At 41.2% G+C, this 24651-nt stretch overlaps 1 protein-coding gene across 2 annotated transcripts in view; it reads left to right on the top strand.

The window, feature by feature from the left end:
* Positions 1-24651, top strand: part of TTC39C (tetratricopeptide repeat domain 39C) — an 89566-nt gene that overhangs the window by 32600 nt on the left and 32315 nt on the right. Inside the window, exons 3-6 of one of the 2 annotated variants that reach the window (XM_006740738.3) lie at positions 538-666; positions 3109-3223; positions 12355-12709; positions 14480-14648. In XM_006740738.3, the coding sequence (XP_006740801.1) occupies positions 538-666; positions 3109-3223; positions 12355-12709; positions 14480-14648 (768 nt within the window). Of the gene's footprint in view, positions 1-537; positions 667-3108; positions 3224-12354; positions 12710-14479; positions 14649-24651 lie in introns of those variants that run through there. The other variant, XM_081801475.1, reaches the window with a different exon arrangement.

Here is a 24651-nt window from a genome sequence, read left to right as displayed (position 1 = left end):
GCCTGGAAAACTCCACCAGGCTGCCAGTGGAATTTTTCACTGTGGACGGTGTAATATGAGTTCCAAATAAGGGAACCCCTTGGAATTGCATTCCCTGAAAAGACTGACGCTTTTCAAGGTGAACCTACTAGCGATTCTGTGCAGTACTTGACGGGGCCAGGGGTCCACATGTGGGGAGAATGAACTTTTCAGTGAGACACTGCTATAAAAACTGAATGAAGTGGACCAATCAGAAATTATGCAGGGCTTTGGTTACTGTGTTCCATAACAACTAAAAAGGTCCTAGAACAGTAACTGTGAGAACGTTTACTACCCTGTATTTTTTCGGGTAGGTGTGATAGAGGTATATTCTTATTTCATATTGAGATTATAGTTCTTGGAAATGATTAGGGTATGCTGTAACATTCTTTTACTTGCAACAAATAAAATTTGAATGTTTTTTTTTTCTTCCTAGTTTGGGATTTTGTTGTATTAAATCGCCTAAATTTTCAGACACTGACCGATTCATTCCTTCTTTCCTTATTTCTTTCTTGGAAGAACGCCATGATGACATTTGAGGAAGAAAAAATGCAGTTGGCGTGTGATGACTTAAAGACGACAGAGAAACTGTGTGAAAGCGAAGAGGCTGGAGTAATTGAAACCATCAAGAATAAAATTAAGAAGAATGTAAGCACTATGTCTTTAGGTTGTGAATGGAGTGCCACTGATGTAGGGCATTGCTCCTTTACTTGGTTTTCAATATTTCAGATATGACTGAAAGCACTACATGTTTCTTATGGCTTTTGATTAAGTAAAATGTATTTTTTTAAAAACAATGGAACCCCACCCCCACCTGCTTGTCTGTCATTAAAACCATTCAGTGCCTTAATTCTTTTGCTGTCTTAAGATTATCTTCTTCCATAATGGGCCACGTGCTAAGAGCTTTTGTAATGAGGCTTTCATGTGTCTGTAATTCAGATATGTTGCATTTTGGCACTACTGAGGAATTCAGCTATTTACCTAATTTTTCCTTACCAGCCTTTGGTTACACAATAAAGTCACAATAACATTGTAATTCACTTCTCCTGATTTTGCTTTCATCTTCCAGTGCGAAAGTCTAGTCTTTGGGAAGACCTCCTTCTACCCCTGATGTTTCTTGGAGTGCCCAGAGGTCTCCCTTGTGTTACCTGTTGAACTGACAAACCTGTCTTTGGGTTATAGTCCTCAAAAGCTGCCCATCTTTTCTTCAGCTAGTTCGTGTCCAGGTTGCTGCACCTCTGCTCTTGCTGATGGTGTCCACCGTGAGGAAGCCACTGATGGGCCAAAAGTACAGTCTCCTGATGCTCCAGAAGGGCCAGAGCTTTCCTTGCTGGCTCCTTCTGCAAACCCTGCATCTGATCAGTGACTGAGTCCTGTTGCCTCTCTTTCTAAAGCACCTCCTCAACTCATTCACTTCTCTCCCCACTCCTGCCATGTCCTTAGGTCAGCCACCATCCCCATTTGCCTGCAACAACTCTCACTGTTCTTGAATTCATTCTCCATAATACAGTCTCTAAAATGCAAATAATAGGTTGCTGGCTTCATTTTTGGTGTCCCTACCCCACCCTTGCCATTACATTACACCTTGCCAAACTCCTTACTGTGGCTGACTTGGCACTTCCTTCTCCTCTGCCTAGAACATTCTCCTCCCTCTGGACCTGGTTCCTACACTTTCTTGAGTTCTTCCTAGATCATTTACTCCAAGGACTCTTGCCTGAGCCCCAAAGCTGTTTTGAGTAGGTTTCCTCCTTGTCCCCATAGTACCCTGTACTCAACCCTTCAGAAGCACTTACTACATTACATGGTAATGAAGTCAGTGTTCCCTCATTAGACTATAAGTTGTATCTAATTCCATGCCTAACCACCTATGTTAGGAATTAACACTGGTAATGGGTCTTTGCAATTTAAAAAAGCATTTTCACATACAGTACCTCATTAGCCCTTCCAACAACCCGACACAGTAGATGTTATTACAAAGAACCAGGAGCATCAATAGACTGACATTTGCCTAAGCAAAGTAATGAGTTCTGGGACTACATTTGCAAGAATAGTGACCATAATAGATAATGCTAATGTAGAAAAAAGGAAAACAGTTCATTCTTTTGTGTCTACTATATATGCTGTTGTCGTATTTGCAAAGATCCTATCTTTTTTTTTTTTTTTTTAAGATTTTATTTATTTATTTGACAGAAAGAGACACAGCAAGAGAGGGAACAGAAGCAGGGGGAGTGGGAGAGGGAGAAGCAGGCTTCCCGCCGAGCAGGGAGCCCGATGTGGGGCTCGATCCCAGGACCCTGAGATCATGACCTGAGCTGAAGGCAGACGCTTAACGACTGAGCCACCCAGGCGCCCCATAGATCCTATCATTTCTTACATCACTGTGAAAGCCTATGAAAACTAGCTTATCTTGTTCAAGTTCACTTTGTATTAAGAATGCAGTATTCTATTTTGGGGTAAATTTTTTTCACTTACAAACATTCTTTAGAATAAGGACCAACATTTTATAAAAAGTAGGTTTTTTAATTTTATGTTTTGCTTCTTTTATAGAGGTAGTCACCTTAGAGGTATAGCTTAAATTCTGAGTTCAGTTTGTGGTTCATTCAAACCTATTTTATCCTTAAGTAAAATGTAATCAGTTTTCAACCCTCACATCTCTGTGTGCACAGAAGTTACGAACCCCAGTGTTCATCCTATATGAATGAAGGTAGATGGCTGCAAAGTGGCTTTTCGGGTTATCTATTTTGGGGGATGTTTTCTACCTTTAGTGGTTTTTATTTTGGATAAGTAACAACTTAAACTGTTTCAAAAAAGGTAAACCTCTAAATTTTCGTGTTGACTTTCATGGTTTCCCATGAGCTTCATTGTTCTTGCTTAGGATATTTGTCTTTGAGTTACAGTGTTCTTCATCGTATGGTTAACAAAACAGAGCCAGATCTCATGGGAATATGGTATAAATTTGGTCTTGGCTTTTAGTGCCCTGTTTCACAGTTCCTACGTGAAATTATTTTGCACAGTAAAGTAATGGTGGTTTGGATGGAGTCTTGTTCTTGTGTGTGGTTGATCAATGTGTACTTTCCTTCCACCAAACAGGTTGATGTCCGAAAATCTGCCCCCTCTATGGTTGATCGGCTTCAGAGGCAGATAATCATAGCCGATTGTCAAGTTTATCTGGCTGTGCTCTCGTTTGTGAAACAAGAATTGTCAGGTATGCCAAAGCATTACTTTTAATGGCTTTCAAAATTCAGTGGGCATGATAAGTAATGCCCCCCCCCTTTTTTTTTTTTTTTTTTTACAATGCCTTGTATTTCAGTCTTTGAAAATATGTGGCACCTCTTTGGGGCATGATACTGAGTTTTACTTAGGAAATTGGAACCACAAGTGCCTAATGTGTGTTTAGGGGAGTAGTTTTAGACTTGAAGTCAGTGTTTCACAGATAATTCTGCCATAGAGAAATTACCAGTGCCAGATAGATAGATCTACTTTTCCTTTGTGAGAATCAAGTTGTGAATAACCTTTAAAGTGAAATATAACTGGTTTAAGTTAAATTTTTCAGGAAATTTTTATTGAGGGCCTGAATGGGTACCAAATATTTCCTAAAATACTTGAATGACCTATATTTGAACAACCTTGAGTAAGGGCTATCAACTGATTTCTTAGTTTGTCCAAGACTGTTGTTTTCCAGGATTCTGTAGCTTTGATATCTTGCGAGCTATAGACTCAAATCGAGTCTTTAACAGCTTCTGGAAGACTGTGTCTAACACAGACACCAGTTCTTTAGCTTATGTGGGTATCGGTCTGATACTGCCAGGAAAAATTTGCTGCTTTGGCAGATAGGATTTACTTGGAAAAAATGAAAATTCCGAAAGGAAATCAACTAAAACTCACAACCACAAAAGCATTTCCTTCCAAACCTTAAACGAAGCAGGGTCTGTTGCTGCTGAGTTACAGCGTACACTACGCTTTCTAGCCCGCCAGTCACTGGTTTTTCTCTCCCTTCTCTTCCTACTGTCTCTTCCTGCCTCCCTCCCTCCACCTCATCCTTGAGGATGCTTTGTTTCTGTTTGGCTCAAGTCAGACATGCAACTTAACTTTTATTTTGACCTCCAAGATTTGGACTTACTAGAATTTATCCTTCTTTTAAAATATGTTGGCCTTTTGCTTTGGGTCCGCTGTTCTGTTTTTCTCTCTAATCCTCCTCTTGGGACTTGCCTAATACTTACATGGTTGAGGGCTCATAGCTGGTGTGAAATATCTGTGAAGTTTCCCACTTGAAGTTCTGCATTCACGTATGTATTAAAAGTGGCAGAGCTGTCAGACTTCTTGGGTCAAGATAGGAACTCTGGCATTTTCTGTGTTTCTTGTATTCCTTTTTTTCTGACACTCAAGAAGGACTTTAGAGGAGCTAATTTTAGCTATTAGGAGAAAATCTCTGTCTAGAGAGAAGGATAAGTCCAATGTAGTTTAAAGTTTGGGGATCAGGGTAAAGGGCATCTGGGAATTCTTTGTGTTAATCTTACAACTCTTCTATAAGTCAAAGTATATAAAAATTGTAAAAGTTAGTATATCCTTCATTTGCTCATTCGTGGGTCTATTTGACAAATAATTAGCATGTATGATGTGCTAAGCTCTGTGTTACGTGAGCAATACAAGCTATGCTCCCTGCCCTCATGAAACTTAGAGTCATCAGTTTGTGCTGTTTATTTCTAAAGTTATTATTCTGGTTAAGAATTACTGAACATTGGGCGCCTGGGTGGCTCAGCTGGTTAAGCGACTGCCTTCGGCTCAGGTCATGATCCTGGAGTCCCGGGATCGAGTCCCGCATCGGGCTCCCTGCTCGGCAGGGAGTCTGCTTCTCCCTCTGACCCTCCTCCCTCTCATGCTCTCTGTCTCTCATTCTCTCTGTCTCAAATAAATAAATAAAATCTTAAAAAAAAAAAAAAAAGAATTACTGAACATTGTTATAGAAAACTTGGAAAATAGAGAAGGGTGGAAAAGAAAGCAAGTCATGTCTTATCTTACCACTTGGAGAAATTACTCTTTAATGCTAATGTCTAATGTTCTATGTTTCTCCATATCTCTTTTACAAAATGGAATCTATAGTGCTTTGTATCCAACTTTTCCCTCTTAGATTGTATTTTACATATTTTCTCTGTTACTCAGTTTCAAAATACTAAATAGTAACAGTAGTTTTTCATATGAATATGCCATGATTTATTTAACCAATTCCCTTTGGTTAAAGAACCAATGTTCTTTGCTTTGCCTTTTTTGTTGTTGTTATTAGTGAGGTCAACCTATTTTTATATTTTGTTAATAAACTGTATTTCTTTTTTTTTTTTTAAAGATTTTATTTGACAGAGAGAGACACAGCGAGAGAGGGAACACAAGCAGGGGGAGTGGGAGAGGGAGAAGCAGGCTTCCCGGTGAGCAGGGAGCCTGATGTGGGGCTCGATCCCAGGACCCTGGGATCATGACCTGAGCCGAAGGCAGCCACTTAACTGACTGAGCCACCCAGGCGCCCCAATAAACTGTATTTCTTTCATAAATTGCCGCCTAGCCTTTTCCCATTCTCCTAATAGGTTGATATTAATCAATTACTTAATCCTGTTTATCATGGATTTTGAACAGTGCTCTTGGTTTTTCCTGAAGCCATATAATTTACTGAACAGATACTGATATTGAAATGAAATTCTGACAGACATAAATGTACACAGTGGTCATTTGCTTTATGAATATCTCCTTATTTGTTTCAAACAAACATAACCAAAAAGGCTCTTCATTAGCCTTTTAGAAGTTTTTAAACTCTAAAAAACTTACTTTGTGGGAATCCATTTCTTTTTCTTTTTCTTTTTTTTAATTTATTCATTTAAGAGAGCATGAGCTGAGGGGCAGAGGGAGAAGGAGAAGCAGGCTCAGTCCCAGAACCCCGAGACCATGACCTGAGCCAAAGGCAGACACTTAAATGACTGAGCCACCCAGGTGCCCCCGGAATAAATTTCTTAGAAAACGACTTTTTTTTTTTTTTTTTTAAGATTTTATTTATTTATTTGACAGAGAGAGAGAGCCAGTGAGCACAAGCAGGGGGAGGGGCAGAGGGAGAGGGAGAAGCAGGGTCCCCACTGAGCAAGGAGCTCAACTTCGGGGGGGGGGATCGCTCCCAGGACCCCTAGATCATGACCACCAACTGAGCCACCCAGGCGTCCCCCTTAGAAAACTTTCTTGATGGTTAATTTTCTTGGGGAAAAGCTGCCTTCTTGTAGATGTTTGTTACAGGTGTCCCTCCCCCACCCTGAGTGGGTGGTGCCGAAGTGGGTGGGGGCACACACACTCACCTGAGCTCCAGGTAGGGATGAGTCTGTGAATTTGTAAACACTTCATACTTGTAAAAGAACTCCTGTGCTTTCTCTCATTTGAACTTCTTTGTAATGAATTATCCCATCATCACTCTTCATTTTATATACTACTTTATAAATATCTTTTTAATTTACTCTGTTGTCCAGGGCTGCTTGTTTGCTTTTTTCCCCAATGAACAGATATTCATTACTTTCATAACAAAAAGCTCTTTTTAAAACCTATTTTATGGCGCTTGCCCACCTCATTTGTTTCCTTTCCGGCCTTTTAGCCTTGAGGATAGGCCCTACGTTGTGCTCACCTGTGTGTTCGTGGCATGACGTAGGCTCGATACGTGTTCCTCAGATGAGTTTGCTTGCTGGCTTTCACAGGTGAGGCAGCTGAGGCTGCGTGTTGGATCAGGTTGGACAGTTGACACAGCTTGTTAGTGACGACAGAACCCTGGCCGGAGCCATGGGTTTCTTGTTTCATACCGGAATTCCCAGTGTCCTCTCCGTTCTCCCGTCGCCTCAGCCTGGGTCCGTGGGCCCGCGCCCTCCGAGAGGCCGGGCCGCCCTGCGGTGCTCGCTCGCTCTCCGGCCGACCCCCGGCGCTCGCCCCTGGCATCATCGTGCCACAGGCTGCCATCGATGCACCTGCTTCTCCAGGCCGCGTTCTCTGTGTTCCGTTGGAGCCATCTTCCTCAGGCTCGTTAGACCTGTGCTTTAAACACTCAGCTGTTGTACGTCTCCTACAAGGGGAAGTTTGAATTCCTTCCTCAGGTGGCCTGTGTGAACCTGCCTGCCTTCCCAGCCCCGCAGCCGGCTAAGCCGAGCTCCTAGCCCTTCCCTAAATGCCCTGTGCTTGCCTCCTGCCCTTGTGTGTGCTACCCTCTCAGTTGGGAAGGGCCCTCAGCCTCTTTCTTTTTCTCTTGCCTATCCAGGTGCCTCCCAGGCCAGCTTCCTTCATGCATTCCTTCCTCACTTCATCGTCTGCCCTTTGCTGTTCTCCATGTATTCTGTGCCTCGTCAGAGCATTCATCACACAGCAATACAAATGTTTATGCACATGTCTGCCCACGGTATTTGACTGTAATCTCCTTGAGGGCAGCAACAGTGTCCACCTGCTGTCTTTTCCGCCCACACTTACTGAGCTCCTACTTTGCATCCCACACTGTGGGGTGATAGGCGCCAGGGCTCAGAGGTGAGTGGGATGTAGCTCTTGCCCTGAGGGGACTGCAGGTTTAGTAGAGGAGAAGCAGGAGTGCATCAATTCTAATTCAGGGTCATACTTCACCCACTAGACGTGTAAGTTAGTCACAGATTGGGTGCACAGGGAGTGAGCAGTTGGGAAACTGCAGAGGGAAGATGAAGGACGATCCTGAGCAGGGTGATAAAGAACCGGACGTCCATTTTCCCCTCTATGTCCTTGGCACCTGCTGCCCTGTTCCCTAGCACATGGTGGGTGTATAATATGTGAATTGAAGGGATGAAGGAGGGGTGGTGCCATTCAGGAAAAAGTGGCTCAACACTGAGCCCCAAGAATAGTTGAGATTGGAAAAGTTGAGTCTTTCAGAAGTCTTTTAGAAGTGAAAAGAAACCCATTTTTCTCCTGAAGTCTTATGTGGGTTATAAAAAAGGTAAGCCTGAACTAGTTTCTCATTATGGGGTTAACCAGCCTCATCTAGGACAAGTGAACAGACAGAATGCTATGGTAGAAGATCCCACCAGATACAATACCCTGCTGAAAAGTCTCTAAGATTTATTGCAACATCAATTAGTATGACTTGGTATTTTCACTTTCTAGACAGTTCTTGCCCCTTCCTGGGAAGGACTCCCACTCCCTGCCCCCAGCCCCCATGCCACACTTCCCTTAATGGGGACAAAGTTTCCTCTCTCCCCTACATCTCCCAGCTGACTGAGGCTGGCCCTAAAAAGGGAGGGCAAATGGTCTGTGGTTTTCTGCTGTCTCCAAAAGCATAGAGAACAGTGGCTGCCTGATTTATATTTGACCTTTCAGAGGAGCCATATGGAAGGCTGTGCAGGATGTGAGGCTCTTGAATACTGTTTCTCTACCTTTTGGGAAAATGTGTGCTCATTAGCTGCATTGCTGTAGCTTCAAGCCGGCGGAGGGTCCCCCCTGCAGGAGCTGCGGCGCTTATGCCGTGGGGCACGCGTCCAGCTCTGCCGGATCCTCACTCAGCCTTTGCTCCGTAGGCAGGGTGCGGCTGTGCTCAGATGTTTTGGTCATAGCATTTGGGACAGGGAAGTAGGGTGAGAGTCCTGGGGAAGCTGTTTCTCTGAGCTTAGAAAGTAGCAAAAACAAAATCGTTTCCTACATGCGTGCTAACTTTGTCTTGCACAAATTACAGTCTTCGACTTAGTCGAAACTTTGGGTTCTCCTTACCCGGCTCAAATTAAAGGTGTTAAAACTTGTTACGACAGATTTTAACATATGCTTTTAAACATTGGCACCTAAACTCCTCTCTTAGGCAAGAAAAGAAAGACATGTGGAATTACATTTTTATTTTATAAAAATAGGGTTTTTACCATTGTCATTTTTTGTTGATGGAGTCTGTGCAGTTGGCACTGATGGATTTTGACATTTGCTTCTATTCTTACCATTCTCTGCTATGACTCTTCACCTGAGATCTGGATTACTAACACTGCAGGTCTCCTCACCCCCAATCTTAGAAGTGGCCTGCTGCTTCTGTGCATGTCCTTAGTTGGACATCAGGGGGCCCCCATAACCCGAGCATGCCATCCCTGTGTCCCCTTTGGCCTCTGTGTCCCCTTTTGGACTCTGGCTCTGAACAGCTTGCTCACCTGTTCCTTCATACTCACACTCGTGTTCCTTGCTCCTGGAATGTTGCCTCTGCCTAGATGGAAGCTCTGCTTCCTGAATGAAGCCTCAGCAGCCTGGAAATGCAGGAGAAAATGGAATTAAACTTTTTCCTTAAGATTTCCAGTTAGGCCTGGCGGGGAGGAGGGAGTAAAGTTTTCTACTGAAATCCTGCAATACTTATTCTGCACTAATTCATTTACATATTCATTACATAGAAAAATTTAGTGACAAAAAGGAAATGAAAAACTCACCCATCATCCCTACATGATTTGTTTTCATTTTTCTCCATAGGACCCCAGTGGGGCACATAAACAAACACATAAGATATATACAGTCTTATGCACTTATTTTTTTCATTTATTTTTCAGTTTTATTGTGGGCATTTGAAGGGCTGAGATTATGTCTTCTGGTCCTTTTGTATCCCTCAGTTGCCAAGCACAGTGCTAGGCACATGATAGGAACATAATAGCTAATTAACATTTTTAGAGTTTTGCGAGTTTTCTTTTTTTCATTTTTTAAATCTGTAGCCAGTGTTTTCCTCTTTATTAGATCCCAGTTGGTTTTGTGTTCCTTTTCTCTTTTTCTGTTTTACTATTCAACATTGGGCTTTTTGGATCATAACTGAGCTTCCAGTTTGTGGGCATACTGAATCAACCTGAGTGCTTTGGTAGCATACAGGTTTCAGGATTTTCTCCAACCTTTCGTTTTCCCGCAGTACTTCCATTTAGAAGGGAAGAGTCATTGTGCCTCTTACAGCCGGGATCTGTATCTTACTTCCCTTTGATTCTCCTAGAACTGTGCCTGAAATGTAATATTTGCTCAGTAAGTATTTTTGTTAAATTGGAGCGCCTGGGTGGCTCAGTTGGTTAAGCCTCTGACTCTTGATTTTGACTCAAGTCATGATCTCAGGGACGTGAGATCAAGCCCTGCACTGGGCTTTGTACTGGGCATGGATTCTCTCTCTCCCTTTGCCCCTCCCCCTGCTCACGCTCTCTCTCTCTCTCTCTCAAAAAAAAAAAAAATTTTTTTTTTTGTTAAATTGAACTAAATGTGTATTCAAATGTGTATTACTTTTATAACTATACAGTTATAAAAATAGTTCCCTTAAATTAAGCTTTTTTTGTTCATCCTCTCTTACAGTAAGTATTCTTTTCAGTGAACTTAGTCTACAGGACATTAACAATCTAGAACTTGGAACTTGTGGGATGGTTGTGTTTTGAATTGTGATCCCATAGGAGATATGGTTATCATTTGTCAAGAAATTGATACAGTTAAGTAAAATATTAGCTTGATTAAATTTTAGCTTGATTCCATGGATTGAGGATCCTTAAGACCCTCAGGTGCAGTGATTTTCCAGGAGGACTCCATATATAATCATGCTCGTGGCTGTGATTTGTTACAGCAAAAGATACAAAGCAAAACAACCAAAGGGAAATGATGCATGGGATGACATCCAGGGAAACTCAGGCACAAGCGACCCAAAATTTTCTCCCAGTGGAGTTGCATAGGACATGCTTAATTCTCTGGGCAGTGAGTTTTGTTCTCAATCGAGAAGCTTGTTAGAGACGCAGCACCCAGACTTTTTGTTGGGGGCTGACCATGCGTAGATATACCCTTGTCTTGCACATACCCAAATTCCAGGCCCCAGGAGGAAAGCAGGTGTTCAACATAAAACATACTACTGCTACAAGCAGGGTGGTAGGTGCAGTGAGCCACTCTTATCAGTTCTGAGAATGCTGGGAACCCTCCCAAGTCCAAGTTCACAGACCCCAGCCAAGGGCCAGTCTTGTAAGCAGGACTTTCAAAGGCTAGCAGTAGGCCCGCTCTGGTAGGTCTTCTCTGTATATACCGTGTGTTCTTAGATCACTCTTAGGGATTAGACTTTTATAAATCAGATTTTATGTTATGTATTTTCTGTAATTTAAAAATAACTTTTTACAGACTTCTTTTTCTGCTGTCTAAAGGGCCTGGAAACCCGGGACAGCTCGTTTTGTTTTCCATTGGTGCACTGGGCTCAGATGACTGGTCCCATATTGGTAACAGTGCTGAGTGTATAAGCTCTTTTCTGCAGAAAATTCCCTATAGAAGACCTTTTCTCAAAAGTATGGTGATGATACACTCAGATGAGCACAGATAAATCAGCTGCCCCTTCCCTTCTCCATCAGAAGGTGTAAGTGTTCACAGGAGGAGAGGGTGAGGCAGGACCTGTGGGCTTGTGTGAGAGGGGCCAGTGGAGCCTGGAACTGGTGGGTCAATCCCATGTCGTATCTGTGAAATCTCTTTCAGAGACTGTGAGGGCTGTGTTAAAAATTGGTCTGACGGGAAATCATGGAAGCAGCTTTATAAATAACAGCTTCTCACCTCTGGTGTGAAGTAGCTTCTTTTTGCCACCTTCCTTCACTGGATCTGTCTAGATGTAGGCTGGGACAGGGGATGAGTGTCATCCTCATAGACCAAATAACGCCATCCTAAGTAAGGTGCGCTGAAGCCACACAGTAGGCATTAGATACAGATGAATGGGGGATTGTTTGCATTTCTGCATTTAACACCGATGACTTACACCTTAATAAACTGCCCATTTGTTCACTCAATAAGTATAAATTCATCCTTTTTGTTTGCTTGTTTTATTTTTTGGCAAGTTGCCATGCTTGATGCTGGGGTGTACTTTTAGCAGTGAATTAGACTTAAAACTTGCTCTTTCGGAGGAACGAAACACGGGGTAGACAAATGTAAGAGTTCTAAAAGAGGTTTATCAGTGAAGTTGCCATGGTAGTTCAGAAAAACACGGTGGAGGTTCATGTTTCACGGAGCACGTGAACAGAAATCGGGTTCACGTGATGCTTGCAGGCTGGTAGTCACGCATTTAGTCTTGTGGTGTATATCATCTGCGTCGCAGCTCGTGTATGAGGGGCTTGATAGAACAGTGAACAAAAAAAGATATGTGGTTCTTGCCGAGTGGTCATCCAGTGTAGTAAAGGGAAACAAATAAGGAATTTAAGCCCTCTGGAGAAAACAAGGTGCAATGGGAGATGGTCATTTTTATTGTGTGTCTGTTTTTTTTTTTAATTTTTGCTTGAATTTCAGGTCATTCTTCAATATCCCTTACCAACACAGAAAATTATTTTGAATGCTTATTTTTCTCATGCTTTCTCCCCTTCTCTGTAGCCTATATAAAAGGTGGGTGGATCCTTAGGAAAGCCTGGAAGATTTACAATAAATGCTATCTGGACATCAGTGCCCTTCAGGAGCTGTATCAGAAGAAGCTAACTGAAGAGGCTTTGACTTCTGACGCTGCAAATGATAATCACATTGTGGCTGAAGGGGTGTCTGAGGAGTCTCTAAACAGACTGAAAGGTGCTGTTAGCTTTGGATATGGCCTTTTTCACCTTTGCATATCCATGGTGCCCCCCAACCTGCTCAAAATCATCAACCTGCTGGGTTTTCCTGGAGACCGCCTGCAAGGGCTTTCTTCACTGATGTATGCAAGCGAAAGTAAGGACATGAAGGCCCCTTTAGCTACGTGAGTAGCTGTATTGCAATGCTTTGGTAGATAATATAGTGTTGAAAGTAAGTAAACAACAATCAGAGCCTTTAAAGGAAACTTCAGGTAAATAGCTTCGTTGGTTGACGTGATGCCATGCATTATGTCTTTTAATGCAACCCCGAGAACTGCATTTTTGGTGGTATTTATAAGCTGACTTTGGAGCTGACGTTAGCAGGACGTTGTTCCTGACTCTCATGAGTCCTGTATTATTTTAAACAGGTAAAATGATCACCTTTTTCAACCTCAAATGATTTTATAAGCAGTTTTTGTGACCTTGACCACAGTCACTGAGATTCATGATCCTGATTTTTGAATTTTTTAAGGAATAGGAGTTCGATAAGCCTTTTTGGTGATTTTAAAATTTTTATTCTTACAGAGAATCTTGATACTGCATAATTTTCTTTGATCCTGGTTGGTTCATTGGTCTCTCATATGTGACTTGGATATTTTGTGCTGGTCAACTAAATTGAGTCATGTTAATCTAAATTGAGTCATGTTAGAGTAAACTGAAATGACAGTTATTTAAATAGGAGTGTGGAGAAGCTGGTATAACTCTCCAGAGCAAGGATTCACCGTCTCCTCCATCAGTTAAAAACAGTGTGATTTTTTTTTTTTTTCAGTCTGGTAAATATCTACCATTTGCAATTTGAGTAATTTTACCAGACACTAGATGTCCTTTGACATTACACTACTTATCAGTTTTTCCAGAAAATGTTGATATCACAAAGAACTTTAGTAAGCTCTGTTTCTACTCCTATCAAGATTGAGGAATTTGGATCTTCACTCTTAATCCGTTGGTAGCTATTAAAAAGATCATTAAATTTTCATTTTAAAAATATCTGTGCCCCCCCAAAGTCATTAAATTACATAAACAGTGGTATTTTAATTTGATTTAACAGTTTTGTAACATGTGATAATTTGTCTATTTATATCTTAGTATTTTCTGGAAAGAAATGAATTGGTAATGCAAATTAGTGTGATCTCCAGAAGAGAACCAATTTTATAAACATGCTAGAAGCGTGCATTTATGTAATAATATTTGATGTGTTGGTGAAACATTTTTGCCTATTCATTAAAGCAGATCCTAATGAATCTATTTTAGTTATCGAGTTTATTTAACATGGTATTTTTCTTGAAAGGATGAGTTTGAAGTAAGGGAATTTTAAGTAATTATTTGTTTTTCAAATTGAGCATCCTCAAAGGCCAGAGAAAGAGCCTTTTTTCTGGTTCTCTGACTTATTTTAACCCATTTTAGTATAATTTGTGTCTGTGGTTCCCATATTTAAATTTGAATTCTGAAACTTACACTCTAACTTTGTGAACACAAGAGAAAACAGCATTTTCCTTTTGCAGAAAAGTAATGCTTTTATTATCAGGGGACAGTAAATTCATGGTAAACAGTTACTGTTTCTGATTGGTGCATTGATGAGTGAAGTTCAGAATTCAGAGATTTACATCAGTCCATACTTTCAAGAGCCATCTGGAAGTTTCAGAAAAGCTACATGCTTTTATCATATTGTTCTCCTGTCACCTGATGGGAGTGTGCTGATTTATATGCTGTGCCAAAGTGTCAAGTTTTCCCAAATATTGATAATATGAAGAAAGATACTCTGAATTTACTTCTTCAAAGACTGCATAGTAAGCTTTTTGGAAAGAGAGTGTTCTGGAAGAGCACCTACTGAGTTTTTAAAAAGTAGAACCACTATAAGAAAAGTCTTGCTCAACGTTTCTTTCCCTCTTCTTTAGATTGGCTCTGCTCTGGTATCATACTGTAGTCCGTCCGTTTTTTGCCTTGGACGGCAGTGATAACAAAGCAGGCCTGGACGAAGCGAAGGAAATTCTTCTCAAAAAAGAAGCTGCTTACCCAAATTCTTCCCTCTTCATGTTTTTCAAGGGACGCATACAACGATTAGAGGTACTGTGCCTTCCGCATGTTTTTAAATAAAGCCTTCTGTGGGTCAGATCTGTAATTCTCACTCCGGGTACTCCTATCAAAATGAACCCAAATGTCACTGGGCCAAGGAACCTTTGGTTCTTGTGCTTTTCGCTGCACTGTTGCTACAAAAGCCTCTTCCAGGAACCCAGGATGTTAGTCAGTAACCTTCTGTTTGGGAGATGTGGGCGAGGAAGGGGGCGGTGAGCTCTCTCCCGGGTAATTAGACAAGATTGGCGTACTTGGAGCATGAGCACATGTCTTCGTTTAAGAACACAAAATACGATCCTTTTCCTTTTCTGGAGTTACTAATAATCTGTGTCTAAATTTTCATCTTGGTTAACAATTGATTTATGATTAAGTTACTGTGTGAAATAACAAGGGCCCCATCAGCTTTGAAACATTATAGCTTTTGTGGCTTTTTCATGGGCTTCCTTTGGGCCAGTCCTGTGCCAGGCGCTTTATTCACGATATCCCATTTAATCCCCAGAGGAACCCTGGGACATAGATACAAAATGTCATCTGCGTTTTATAGAAAAAGGGATCTGTTATGCCAGGTGCACCAGCAGCTTGCAGAGAATCATTGCAAACTTTCTACAACCCCTGTCCTCCAGGTAACCGGGTGCTCTGCAGCACAGTTGATTCTAGAAGTCAGCCCCCAAGAAACGCCATGAGTGCATTTGAAGATTTTTGCCTGGAAATGCTTTTGCGAGCACAAGGATGATTTATTCATTAATTTTTTTTTGTTGGCAACAGAGTGTATATTACTTCCCAAATAATTCCTTTCCCTCGTGAAGTGCCTCCTTAAATCCGAGGACTCCTCACCTTTATATATGGAAGTTGTATTTTAGAGACTCTGCTGATGATTTATAATTGAAACATAGTACAGAAAGCTCACCAGGATCTGAATTATTTGCACCTATGTCTGAATTGGTTTTTTTCTCATTATTTTGAAACTGTTTTTCTTTGCAGTTAGGCCTGTGAGCCTTCAGTTCTGTTTCTCCCTTTTTTCCCCTAGCTGTCTTAGAAACATAGTTCCGATCAATTTCTTGTGCAGCCCAGTCTTTTTGTTAGCATTCTTTCCTTTTAAGCTCAGGGTTATGGTCTTCCATGTAGGGAAGGATGTTCAGTTTACTAAAGTTTCTCTGCTCCCTTGGGTTTGTGCAGGACAAAATCACACTGTATAAGGACATTTTAAATTGACTAAGCCTTCTCACTTCAGTGACCATTTTTGCATGGAAGTTGGGTTACAGGGTCAGTGCTTTCTTAAATGTCCTTTTCTTTTTTTTTAAAAAAAGAGATTTATTTATTTTTAGAGAGAGAGCATGGGCCAGGGGGAGGGGCAGAGGGAAAGGGACAGAGAGAATCTCAAGCAGACTCCCCACTGAGCATGAGCCCAATGAGGAGCTGGAACTCATAACCCCGAGATCATGACCTGAGTTGAAACCAAGAGTTGGCCGCTTAACCAACAGAGCCACCCAGGTGCCCCATTAAATGTCCATTTCTTAAAGGGCAGGCATTATACATTTTGAATAACTCTGAACATGATGAGACTAGGTTCAGTGTTAACAGATTTGCTGCCCGGGGTGAGAGCCAGAAGTTACAGTTGTGTGCAGTAAGGCACCTTAGCATTGGGCATTTATTAGAATTCTCTCTCTTTACCCCCCCAGATCAACGAATGCTCTAAATTGGATTTTGAAGCTGTTAAATAGAAATGTAAAAGTAAGGGTTTATCTCTTGTTAAGCTTGCTATTTTCGTAAATTTTTTTATTTTAAAACAAAAATGCTTAACTTTTAGCTAAACTGATGCCTTCTCACCCCTCCCCCCCAACACTTAATTTGTGATGGTTTTAGTTTGCGCCACAGTTCATTCCTGTCAGGGACTGAGTGGATGTAAAAGTAAGTGGTTATTCACTGTGTTGGGATGCTCCTAGAAATGAGGAAGCCACAACCGTCAGAGGACCCTTCTAAATACAGTTTGGGGCGGTACATAATGGCATTATATAATTCTTGGCAGGCATTCGGGCTCTTTCTAGGGGGGAGAGTTGTGATCTGAGTGTGGGTGGTAGATGTTAGGACCACTTCACCGTGAAGCAGCTTGCTTGCCGAACTGATGCTTGGTTTTCAAAAAAAAAAAAAAAGATCTGTTTCTGCTTCTAATTAGTGAGCTGTAGCCTCAGGCCCAAGGGAATGTGCCGGTGGTTTCTTTTTTTTTTTTTTTTTTTAAAGATTTTATTTATTTATTTGAGAGAGAGAATGAGATAGAGAGAGAGAGCATGAGGGGGGAGGGTCAGAGGGAGAAGCAGACTCGCTGCTGAGCAGGGAGCCCAATGCGGGACTCGATCCTGGGACTCCAGGATCATGACCTGAGCCGAAGGCAGTCGCTTAACCAACTGAGCCACCCAGGCGTCCCGTGCCGGTGGTTTCTGTTCGGCCCTTCCCCCAGGCCCAGAAGATGAAAGGTTTTGGGGCTAACTTGGAATATTATTGGGATTGTCCTCACAGTGCCCAGACAGCAGCATTTCATTTGTCTTCCCAGGTGACCCCGAGAAAGCTGTCAGGGGTGGGGTTGGGGGTGGAGAAGGCTTTGTTTCCAGAGGGGGGACATCCCAGAGAGGCTGTCACCGCTCTTGTCGGAGACTTTCGGTAAGGCCTGTGAAGTCCCAGACCTGGTTTCTGAAAACACAGGGCTCTGCTGACACATGTGCTTGCAGATAATTTTTTTTTAATTTTCAGTAAGCATTTAGGCTAGAGATAGGACCCCTGAGATCTTTTTATCAGCAAACACTTAGAGAACACGGTCTGCGGGCTTTAACTTTGGCAGATGTGTCATATGACACGAAGTTTGTTCAGTGAGTCAATCTACAAAATAATTTGAACAGCTGCTTTTGTGTAAGCTTGCTGTCATGCAGGGTGACGAGCTCAATATGGGCTGCTTAGTTTTCATTTTCTGTATGTGTTATTTTCAAATCCTGTGCACTTGCCCGCTCTCGCTTTAATTTCATGAACAACTGTTTATGTGCTCTGGGACAATTTGGAGTCCGTCTGGGGTGTGGAGGGGGTCTTTGACACAACCACCCCGTCCTGACCTTTGATAACCCTTGCTGTTGTGGTTTCATGATTTCCTGCTGTTACAGCCTAACTTGACCTAGCAGTGGAGTTCCACACCTTTGGTGGTATGTGGGGTGTGTCAGGATGGGGTGCCCCCTGTGCTCTTTGGGGCTGCTGAAGCATGAAGCTCAGCCAGACTGCAGAAAGAATCTTCTCTCTTTACTGCCTTTGCTTCTCCCCACTGTATGTCTCTATGCTCCCACCTCCAGCCTTCTCCACCCTCCTGTGTTCTCACTACCTGTCCGGTCTCTGTTGACTTCTCCCATGTGACTTGTCATCCTGCTGGGAGGCACAGGTGTGTTCCTACGGTACTTAGCATGGGATAAATGATATATAACTAGTGTGTGATGGGTATTATTGTTATTATTCTTATATAAGCCTGGAAGTAGGGTTACCAAATTTCTTTTTTTTTTTTTCCCTTTTAGGAGGGGAAAAAAATTGTTTTGCTGTTGAAAGCGGTCAGTAAAACTGAGCCCATGATTGGCAAAGTGGGTGGCATGTAGCAAGAGGGGCTATAGGTACTATAGGGCACCTATATTTACTTTTCCCTGAAGTTGGTCCTAGATGTTGTATAGTAATCTCAATTTTAAAATGTCAATTTATAGCGCTACTTTTGAATTTTTGTACTTTTCAGTAAATCTATGGTAGTGATAAGTCCATTAACGTACAAGTGATGAATGAGTATTTTTCTTGGTTATTTAAAAAGTATTGACACAAGTCTACATTTTAATTACTTGTTTTTATTTCTCTCTAGTCCTCTTTTTTTCCCTTAAACAGTACAGATTTGCACAACTTCCCTCCCCTTTAGTTTTAACCATCTGCTTAGTTTATAATATATATATGTATTTGATAAGTATACACTTTCATATACACATGCTATATCATGACTACTTAGTACTGAAACTAATTTTTAATATCTGAATAAATGAAAGTTGATAAACATTCTAATGAGGTTGTTAAGCATTTTGAGAATTCTTGTTTTGAAACTTCTAATCTGGGACTCCTACCTTTTGAATATCCCGAGTGCTGGCATTTAAAACCTGGGGTTTGGATTTGGGCAACAATAGTCATGGCCTTGCATAAGACTGGCCCTCAGTGTGTTTGTTGAATGAACAGATGAATCCATCGATCAATGAGAAATCCACTGATCAACGAGAGTGATGTCGTTTCTTAAGAAAAAGTTAATATCGGGGTGCCTGGGTGGCTCAGTCATTGAGTGTCTGCCTTCAGCTCAGGTCATGATCCCAGGGTCCTGGGATCGAGCCCCGCATCGGGCTCCCTGCTCCGCGGGAAGCCTGCTTCTCCCTCTCCCACTCCCCCTGCTTGTGTTCCCTCTCTCGCTCGCTCTCTCTCAAATAAATAAAATCTTAAAAAAAAAAAAAAAGTTGATTATCAAGGACTGTCTCTTTCTCTTGTGTGGAACCTCTGCCTATTTCTGAAACCAGTTCTGAAGAAAGGAGATGCATAACTGTCTTCACAATTGGAATAAAGAGATTGTCCTCCTAAGGAGGGTACAGAACCAGGTATTTAAGTGCTGATGTGCTGGCTAGAGAAGTACGACTCTAAAGAAGTGAACTGAATAAAGGAGGTAAAAAGCAGTTGGATCGAAATGGAGTCTATGCTTATGGCAGCGAGCGCCCAGATGGGCAGGCGTGAGCCCCGGTGCCCCCCACCCCGTGCCCCCTCACCACCGCCCCCCACCACTGCTCAGCCCGCGAGGCATTTGACTGTAACTGCCTCTCAGACCATTACAATCACAGTACTGCTTCATGAGGACAAAAGGAAGTTTGTGCAAGGCCTCCTGGAGGCCACGCTGAAGAAGTTACAGTGAACCCTACCTTTCATATGTGTGTCTGTTCCCCGAGCATCTCCTCTCTCTCTTATTGGAAACTACCTTGTTTGTGCTGAGAAATGCAGCCTTGTCATTGCAGTCCGCTCCCCTGTGTTGTACTTGACCTCCCTCCCCTTCCTTCTGAGAAGGCCTGCAATAGGATGTGGTTTCATTCCCCAGAACAGAGGCCTGCTGGGACAGGTTTGATGGTTGGCCTTCCCTCCACATTCACGTCAGTCTGCCGTCCCATCTCCTTCCAAGAGGGTCGGGGTTCCTCTCCTTCGACTGGCTACGAAGTTCTGTGGGAAAGGCTTGCACACATCTACGCCAGCGTGTGTCCTGTCTGTGGACCTTTCTGCCCGTTGTTTTCGGTGACTTCAGCTGTCTGAGGCCCCTTTTAAAAAATGGACTGTAGTGCTTTCTCTCTGTACTTTTATTAAGATGAAGTGACGTTTTTCACTGATGCTCCCCAGAATCAGTGGGAGGTCTGTGATGATTGTGACAGGGACAGAAAAGTGGAGGTTGATACCCTTGGTGATTAATGTATCAGCTAGAGAAAAGAGACAGGAGGCCCGCAGGGGTGGTGGAGAGCGGGGGCCAGCGCAGGAGTGCTGCACACCCGGAGGGCCTGGGCCTGAGCGCTCGTCTCTGGGGCGTGTGGACAGGATCATGGGAGCTGTTCGGTAGCAGCGTTTCTTTGCATCTGTCGAAGAGCAAGCCTGCCTCTTGTATTGGAACAGCAGGCCTTGCCAGCATGATGTCATGTTGTTATTTATAGGATCAGGAAAAAGGCGATGCAGGAAGAGAAATAATTCCCTGAAGTTCTGTTAATTGTAGTCTTCCTTCCTCCATCCTACATGGGTTCTCTTTATTACTCCAGGCGCCAAAAAATAGAGTTGCCATTTATTCTTAGAAGAACACAAAACGAGAGATTGGTTCAGGCTGGTGTAGGAGAGATGGGGGGATATATTTGTCTCCACTTTCCAGCAAGATAAATCTGTATCATGTAGATTAATAACTGTTCACTGAAATGAGAAGAGGATAGTAACCCAGATTGCTAATAGGTTAAGTACATATGCTGGTCTTTCAACTCTATCATTACAGGCTGTTGGGCTGAAAAGCACGTAGAAGGTTAATGATTTTTATCCCTAAGCTCACTACATGTGCATAAGAGGATGAGCTTTCCCTTGCCTACATTAGCCCTAGTCCTAAGGGTAGGGGTTAAAAGCACGATCTATTGTTAGGTGTCCTTGATAACAGTATTGCTAAACGGATTCTGCTAGTCAGCAGCATTAATGCTGAATCACAGGTAATAATGAGTGGGTTGTCACAGCATGCCCTCCTGCATGCTACAGGTGATAAGGGAGGCCTCTCCTTTTAAAACACCTACGTAATAGTTTAAGATGTTAAGCAACTTCATAAAAATAACCCAGTGATACTTAAATTCTAAGCTGTTTTCAAATTATTTTGTGATTTTTTTTTTTTTAAGATTTTATTTATTTATTTGAGAGAGAGAAAATGAGAGAGAGCACATGAGAAGGGGGAGGGTCAGACGGAGAAGCAGACTCCCTGCCGAGCAGGGAGCCCGATGGCGGGACTCGATCCAGGGACTCCAGGATCATGACCTGAGCCGAAGGCAGTTGCTTAACCAACTGAGCCACCCAGGCGTCCCTATTTTGTGATCTTTAATATACACATGAGACTTTATGCAATTTCATTTATAAATCTGTTTTAATATCTTTTTTTTAAGTAACTGGTACACAGGCTATTTAGATTTCTGTTGTGTTAATAATTTGATATTTCCTTGTTGGGAAATTGTTGAGATATTTGATTATTGTTGTTTCTCTATTATTTCCCAGTATTTCACTATGAGAGTAAGTACTGCAATAGCTAGCATATTTTTCTTTTCTTTTCTTTTTTGAGTTATTTCTTTGGGTTATAGCTCCAGTGGTATCATTATTAGAATCAAAGAGTATGAATGGTTCTGGAGCTCCTGTTACGTGGTAAGAGATTATACTCAAATAGTGGGCCAGAGTATAATCATTCATTATTTTCTTTATGGTCTCAGCAGCGTGCATAGTTTTTTTTATTTCCATGATGAGGCAAATTTAAGCAGTTTAAAGGTAGTTCTTCAGATATTACTGACAGGACATCTCATGTTCATGTATCAGAAAACTTGGTATTGTTAAGATGGCGGTACTCACTTAATTGAGTTACCAGTTTCAATACAATCCCTCTCAAAATCAAAGCTTGCTTTTTTTTTTTTTTTTTGCAAAATTGACAAACTGATACTAAATCTAAGGAATCTGGAACAGCCAAAACAATCTTGAAAAGGAAGAACAAAGTTGGAAGAGTCATACTTCCTGACCTCAAAACTACCACAAAGTTATCAAGACAGCGTGGTATGGCATAAGAGTAGACCTATAGTTCAATGAGCATCAAGAAATAAACCTTTCCACTTATGGATCAACTGACTTTTGACAAGGGTAAATAGATAGGCAAAGAATGGTCTTTTCAACAGATGGTGCTGGGACAGCTGAATATCCACACGCAAATAAATGAAGTCGGACTCCTACTTCACACCATGCATAAGAATGAATGCAAATGGATCATAGACCTAAATATAAGAGCTAAAACTATTAAACTTTTGGGTTAGGCGGCGGCTTCTTAGACATAAATAACATCAAAGGCACAACAGCAAAAGAAAAACAGATAAATTGAACTACGTCAAAATCAAACACTTTGTGCTGCAAAGGATATCATCAAGAAAGCAAATAGCCCATGCAATGGGAGAAAATATTTGCGAGTTATAGATAGGACAAGGGACTTGTATCCAGAATATGTAAGGAACTCTAACAACTCAATTAAAAGACAAATATCCCAATTAAAAAAATAGGCAAAGGCTCTGAAGAGACCTTTCTCCAGAGAAAATATGCAGATGACCATTAAGCACCTGAAAAGATGCTCAGCATCATAAGTCATTATGAAGAAATGCAAATCAAAACCAAGTGAGATGCTATTTTCCTATCTGCCAGGCTACCTGTAATAATAATAAAAAAGACAGCCAATAACAAGTGCAGACAAGCATGTGGTATAATTGGAAACCTCATTCATTGCTGGTGGGGATGTAAAATGGTACAACCACTTTGGAAAAGTTTGGCAGTTCCTCAAAATGTTAAACATAGACTTACCATATGACCCAGAAGTCCCATTCCTAGGAATACACCCAAGAGAAATGAAAACATATGTCCATGTTAGTACTTCTAGAGCAGAGACTGGAAACAACTCAAATGTCCATCAGTTGATGAATGGATAAACAAAATGTGCATCCATACAATGAATAATTACATTCAGCAATATAAAGAAATGAAGTCCTGATACATGCTACCACGTGGGTGAACCTAGAAAGCATGTTAAGTGAAAAAAGCCAGCCACAAAAGAGCACATATTATATGTTTCCATTTATGTAAAATCTCCAGAACAGGCAAATCTATAGAGGTAGATAATAGATTATTGCTTACTTGGGAGTGGGGATGAGTGAGGGAGAGTGGAGTAATTGTTGGTGCAGGGTTTCTTGTTGGGATAATGAAAATATTCTACACTTAGATTATGGTAGTGTTTGTGCAACTCTGTACTAAAAATCATTGAATTGTATCCTTTAAGTGGGTGAACTTGAATTCTTTCCAAAGATGTTTCAAAAAAATTACTGAGGGTATTTTCTGTATAAATATTTACTGTCTCTTTTTTCCCTTTGGATATAAATTGTTGATGCAACCAAATGTGACTTCTGAATAAAAAATATTTTCCTTCTGTATTTGCTCAAATTCTAATATATAATATAATCATAAGGAATACTCATTTATCTTGCCCTCTTCTAATACATTGATTTGAAAACTATTTACATTTTGTTGTGAAAATTTGAACATTCAAACATGTACACATTTTTATTATAACAGACTTCATTTCTTCAGAAATGTATCTTCTGCCTAAACTGGGACACACAGACAATTCTGTTTTTTTCGAGATTGTACACTGATGTTTTAAGAACTCTTATTATAGTCTCGTACTTATTTGCATCTGTGAGATAAAGATATGGTTTAATTCTGATACTTACTGTAATTCAAGAATATTAACACTTTTGTTTTTCCTCCTGTTATTGAGGTAAATCCCTTAAGACAGATGGAATCTCCTTTTTTTGTAAATTCTTTTTTGCTTTCTCCATTAATTTTTTTTCATCTCCATAATTTTTTTCATCACCTCCATTAATTTTTTACTCTTTAATCCCTATCCCCTATTTCACCCATCCCCCCACCAACATCCCCTATGGTAACCATCACTTTTTTCTCTATTATTAAGAGTCTGTTTCTTGGTTTGTCTTTTTTACTTTGTTCATTTGTTTCTTAAATTCCACATATGAGTGAAATCATATGGTATTTGTCTTTCTCTGACTTATTTCACTTAGTGTAATGCTCTCTACCTCTATCCATGTCCTTGCAAATGGCAAGATTTCATTCTTTTTTACAGTGGAAAAATATTCTTGTGTGTGTGTGTGTGTGTGTGTCTATTTATATATATATATATCAGATTACTGCCTGTGTTCCCTTCAAGGATGTTTATGGTTTCAGGTCTCACATTTAGGTCTATAATCCATTTTGAGTTTGTTTTTGTGTATGGTGAAAGACAGTGGTCCAGTTTTATACTTTCGTATGTGGCTGTCCTGTTTTCCCAACACCATTTGTTGAAGAGATGGTCTTTTTCCCATTGAATATCCTTTCCTGCTTTGTCAAAGATTAATTGACCATGTAATTGTGGGTCTCTTTCTGGGTTTTCTGTTTTACTCCATCAATCTAAGTGTCTGTTTTTATGCCAGTTTCATACTGTTTTAATTACTACTGCTTTAATTACTACTGCTTTATAATATAATTTGAAATCTGGAATTGTAATACCTCCAGTTTTTTTTAACAGTATTTATTCTTCCAACCCATGAGCATGAAATGTCTTTCCATTTCTTTGTGTTGTCTTGAATGTCTTTTGGGGGGGGGG

The sequence above is a fragment of the Leptonychotes weddellii genome, chromosome 13 (assembly GCF_054177405.1).
Source record: "Leptonychotes weddellii isolate Sample4059 chromosome 13, ASM5417740v2, whole genome shotgun sequence".
NCBI lineage: Eukaryota > Metazoa > Chordata > Mammalia > Carnivora > Phocidae > Leptonychotes > Leptonychotes weddellii.
Note: the sequence above shows the minus strand (reverse complement) of the source record. Positions and strands in the feature narration are given on the sequence as shown.